Consider the following 5,398-nt stretch of genomic DNA (forward strand, 5'->3'; position numbering starts at 1 on the left):
GCCCGAATGGCATCACGTTGAATTCGAAGAGGCCCGCGTGAGTGGTAAATGCTGTCTTTTTCTTGTCTTGCTCTGCCATGGGTATTTGCCAATATCCAGACGCCATGTCCAGTGGACTGGAACAAGAGGCCCCTTGAAGGGCACATAGGAGGTCATCGATTCTCGGCAAGGGGTACACGTCTTTAACCGTGACCTTGTTGAGGTCCGTATAATTGACACAGAATCTCCATGTCCCGTCCCTTTTCGGTACTAACACCACTCTGCTTGACCACGGTGAGGAGCTAGGTTCGATTATGCCCTGACTTTTCATCTTTTCAATTTCTTTCTCAACCACTTGCCGTTCTGTAAGGGACATTCTTGACGGAGCGGTTGAGCAGGGCTTGGCGCCTTCCGTTGGGATCGTGGCTTCAGCTCCTTTAACCCGTGACAGGGGGTTCCCCGCAAATCTGAAAACGTCTCTTTATCGGTGAAGGAGGTCGATCAACCTTCTGTATTCCTGTTGCACTAGGACCCCTGCTGTCTGACGAAGGGAAAACATCTCATCTTTTCAGGCGGCCTTGTTTTCCGTTGGTGTCCCTCCTATGCAGCTGGTATGTTCCAGTGCGTCACTCTTCTTCCGTATGGCTGGGGCACATGTCTCTGCACGGGCGATTATCGTTCCTTTCGTTATTCTGCAGGGTCTGACCGAGGGTTGCAAGCTAACACCCGTGTTGGTCCTTGTTCGGCATAGCCGTGTGCTATCACAAACCTGCGGGCCATAGCGCCCGCTGCATGGAACGGATATGTGTGAAGGCGGAGGAATGGGTCCTGGCGGATCGACTTCGATTATCATCTCGCTTCGGGCCGGGACAATTACCGTCGCTGCAGTCGTTAATAGTTGATTATTCCGTGTTCGCTCGGGCAGTGGTAAAGTCACTTCAAGAAAATTTGGGAATCTTACGCTTTTTGAAATGGGGTCTATTAGAAGTTTGGCAAGGAACCGGAAGCCATATTTTAACCTGATGACCGCCTCTGCAGCCACGCTGTCGATCACCGCCGCTGTGTCCCTAAGAGCCACGGGTCCAACTCGGAGAAGAATTCTGCAGTTGCAATTACTGGCACCTCGCCAGGGTCGCGACTGAACCCGCACATTCTTCGTTCCCCGGCCCTCTCCAGGGTTATCCCCTCGTCCTGTAGCCGCATGGCTAGATCTTTACGGATAATGTTTTCTTCGGCTCCGGTGTCGAGGAGCATCCTCGCATGCCTTCAATGGTCCTTCACACCTTGGCACTCATGCGATAGGATTCATGCTTTGCCAAGGTGGGGCTCAGGTCTATCGGGGGATCCTGGGCGAGACACACAGTTGACTGACGTTATCAATCCACGCGTTTGGCACTACACAAGAACGAAACCTTTTTACGCGGACTCCTCGACCGGGAGGGACCGCGAATGGACGGTGCTGGACTCCGTGCTATCCAGCGCTCCTCTTGGGGCGTCCGGCGCACAGGGCGCTGCCTACGATTCGGGGGTGAGTGGCTGCCCATTTGCCCTTTCTCTCTACTCCTCGACCGATCCCGTCTCCTCCTCGTCTCTGCACTTGGCCTTAATTCTTTCTCCTTACAATCGCCTGTGGAATGCCCAAAGCCTCGACAGTTCCTGCACTTTGGGGCTTATCCTTAAACCAACAGACCGACGCCAAGTGCCCTTTTTCCTTACAAATTCGACGGAGGGGAGGACCTCTCTCCGAGTCTCTGTGGCGCTGGCCTTTCGTCCGGTCGGGGCAGTTCGTGGCCCAGTGGTTGTCTTCTCCACATTCGTAACATTGACCTTCCCTTGACGAGATGGAGTCTTTCGCAGTTAGAATGGTGGGTGGGGTCGCGGCGCTTTGGGTAGCCTGTCGTTCGCGAACCTGCTCTGCTCGCGCGAAAGCCTCAGCCCGGGCTTGAATCTGCTCCAGTGTCACGGTAGCGTCCACTGGTGAAGCGATGACGTGGTATGACATCCTGAGAGGGAGCGCCCGCATGTAGGCGCGGCGCAGCGTCTCATCGTCCCATACTGGCATTGGTTTCTGTAGTACGGCGCACATCTTCTGTTGTAACTTTCTAAGATTGAGCAAGTACCCCCGCGTTTGCGTCGGGTTCACCCATACGCTCTTGAGATCATCTAGCTTTTCGGCGTAGTGTCCTACCGGGTCGCCACCGTACGCCGCATGCTGCGTAATCAGGTAATCTCTTAGTCTTTGGTACCGTGTCCCGGCTTCCGACAGCAGGGGGAGCAGCTCCGCATGATACTGGTCGGGTAGGTATTTTAGCAGGGCCTTGACCTTCCAGTCACCGTCTCGAACGGAAAGTCACCCTTTGTCTCCAGATTGATGAACCACTCTTGCGGGTCCATGCTGTTGTCAACAAGATAGGCAGGTAACGGGTCTAGGTGGATCTCTGTTGACAGCGGAGGTCTGTGCGAAAGGGCCGTCTGCGGGGGACTGTCCCCTAGTTTCCGCTCGAGTTCCATTCTTGTCCGCAGTTCTGTTATCTCCGCTTGTGCGCGCATTTCTCTCTCGGTGACCGATCGGAGCTGGTCCTCCAATCGTTTGCGCTCCCCTTGGTGCTGGTCCTCGAGCCTTTGGTTTATTATCCGAGAATCCTGCAACGCCTGCTGCATGGACTTAACTGAGTCCTGAAGAGCTTGTACGAGTTGTTGCAGCGGCTGATTCTCTGAAGAAAGCTGTGCAGTAGGCAGTGTACGCCTGGGCGGACCGACTCCTCCTCCGATGTAGATGGACCGGCCCTTTCCGCTCCGGGGGTCACCATATATACCGGATTTCTTCGGTTGGTGGATGGCCGGACCATCTCGCTTCGGATATCTACTCTGAAAGGTGGCAACAATACCAACAGAGTACGCCATTTGCAGAGGAAGGGATCGGACGGTCGTCAAAACGGTTTGACAGGGCCTGGTGCGGGATGTGACAGGTTGTACAAACGTTCCCGATCACCCACCGTTCGAGAGGGCTGAGGTCCCGCGTCACGGCACCAGAAATAGTAGCACCTATGGGTTAACTCTGCTGGTTGTAGTGCCTATCTCGGAGCCGCGTGGGGGCGAAGGTGAGTTACCAGGAATCTTGTGTTCTGTCTCCCCTGTTAATGCCACAGTCGTTCCTCACTCGTCACAACGCGATATCTCCAAGGGGAAAACACAGAGTCACATTTCACCCATCTGTCAGGTTACATCACCTGACACGTCCCGGACCTCACAAGTCGGTCCGCTGTTCTCGCGCCTTTATTCTGATGCTGGTCTCATGGCAGTGGTCAGCCTAGTTTCTTCGTGCCATTCCAGTCTCTCTTCGCTGCCACGCGGCGTCTTTTGCCGGCCGTTGCGCGGAGTGTCGCAACACTCTGCCTGCTCAACAGGCCCAGCGCCTTCCCGAGGTTGTAGCGGATGCGACAAGCGCAGACGTCACACGTCTCTTACCGGACAATACTTGTGCTTGCCCGTTGTCGTTCTCTGGACAGTTCCACGCACCGTAGCGTACTAAGTACCGGCCACGGGTAATGGGGTGCGCAGTCGCTACTGGCGGGCGCATCACTGGGAAGGTCTTGGATTTGACTCCCGGTGGTTTTCGGGCTCCGATTTATGCTGTGACAGCATGGAGGCTGTCTTGCTTGTCTTCCTAGGTACCACCGACGGCGCATGCCCGACTGGAGATGTGGCTCCAGCGACCCCGCTGACTCTCATGTTGTTTGCATGCGGCTAGATGCACTTTTGCCGCTGTGCTTTCCCTCACTTTTGTTCCCATATTACTTTGCACAGTTATCCGGGGTCCCAGGGCTCTCGGCTGGTCTCCATAGGCGGCTGGTACGGCTTCCGCGTGTTTCCGCGTCTCGTGTGGCCGTGATGCGCGCATTCATCGAGCTCTTCATTTGCTCGAGACGTTAGCTTCAACTAGGCGCAGTGTATGTACACACACCACGTCCTTCTTGCGGTCTTTTCAGTGGAAGCTGGAGTGTTCGGTAAGAAGACAGGCTCGAAAGACTAGACACAGGTATTGGACAAGCGTCGCGGCTGGAGTTCAATCAAACCCCCCGTGACAGAGACGGATTGCCTCTAGTTTCACTTACTCTGTTCGTACTTCTTCCTGAAGTCTTCTCCAGTATCTCCTGTGTATATGCTTCGTACTCCGTACCCGGCGACACCAAGCCGCTCCTCCACGAATAGAAACGGCAAAGGGATACATGCATATATTCAACTGTACACATATGAGTCCCGTTTACTCTGTTTTGAAGAAACCTTCTTCTAATGTCTTCCCCAAGGCATCCTACTGACAGCAGTAACAGTCACTCTTGCTGCAGAGTCGCTTCTTAGCTTGTCTCTTTCCGTCTTCTGGAGAAGCCCCCATGAAAGAGACAAAGGATCTTACTTCATGCAAGGCATCTACCTAGATAGACAGCGGAGTACGCCATAAGAGGCTTCAAACCGAATAGTGTCAAGTGCCTTCATGTTTTTGTTCTTTGTTTGAACTGCAAAATAAAAAATTGAGGAGGAACTCTAGAGAAGTCAAGACTGTGAACAAGAGGTGCAAGCACGTACTCTTTCGAGGTGATACACCTTCCTCTCTACTCCAACTAACTCTTCCTGTCCTGATAGTCGCTTGATATCGACCGTCAAGACAAAAATACTCTCTAAGCATGTCCGCTGCTTCATGGTTGTTCATTATCAGAGCCTTCCTGACCATTCCTTCACCTGCCATAAAGAGTAATTTCTCTGAAGGAGAATTACCTGTTACCTCAAGCTTTTATTGGATCCTCGTAATCAATCTGTTACTATCTATCTGTATACGTACATGCGTACATATATATATATACAGAGAGAAACGTACATACAAGGAGACCGAGGTGTATTGAGAGATACATGAACCTTCTGAGGTGGTGACGGACAAGAGGTATATTCCTCTATGTGTGTTTGCATAGATCCGTGTTATTCTCTTGGCTAGATTTATCGATATTACTACTGAATCACACGTCATCATCTCCTCTCCCTCGGGTGTATGTACACTTCAAAAAAAGTCGGTCGTTTATACTCTAACCTCATAGAAGACAGCTATCATGTAAGAGTGTCGTTGATCTTCAACATCACCGATTTTCTTCTTGTTTCTCTTTCCTTCATCAAACTCTCGCACGAGATTCTCAACCCTCGCTCATCCGTTCATTCTTTTATCTCTCAAGACGAAGGACAGCGAAATGTTCGAGTGAAGAGATTCTCTCTCTTTCTTTCCCCTCTAAACGAACAAAAGAAAGAAGAGCGGATGCTTCTCCCTCTCTCTTCTAGGACAAACGGAAAATCAAAGAAACGAACATTGAAAAAGACAATTGAAAGAGGAGAGAAAAAAGGAGAAGTCGGAAACGGAGCGAACTACATACAACAA

At 52.0% G+C, this 5,398-nt stretch overlaps 1 protein-coding gene across 1 annotated transcript; it reads right to left on the reverse strand.

The window, feature by feature from the left end:
• Positions 1-4,697: 4,697 nt before the first annotated feature.
• On the reverse strand, positions 4,698-5,397 carry CSUI_005703 (uncharacterized protein). Its single transcript, XM_068065873.1, has one exon. The coding sequence runs from the start codon at positions 5,000-5,002 to the stop codon at positions 4,769-4,771; it is 234 nt and encodes a 77-aa protein (XP_067922149.1). The 5' UTR covers positions 5,003-5,397; the 3' UTR covers positions 4,698-4,768.
• Position 5,398: the final 1 nt, after the last annotated feature.

The sequence above is a fragment of the Cystoisospora suis genome, assembly GCF_002600585.1.
Source record: "Cystoisospora suis strain Wien I chromosome Unknown contig_2753, whole genome shotgun sequence".
Lineage (NCBI taxonomy): Eukaryota > Apicomplexa > Conoidasida > Eucoccidiorida > Sarcocystidae > Cystoisospora > Cystoisospora suis.

Coding starts and splice junctions, on each gene's coding strand:
- CSUI_005703 (XM_068065873.1), bottom strand. CDS start 5,002: ATGATGACGTGTGATTCAGTAGTAATATCGATAAATCTAGCCAAGAGA.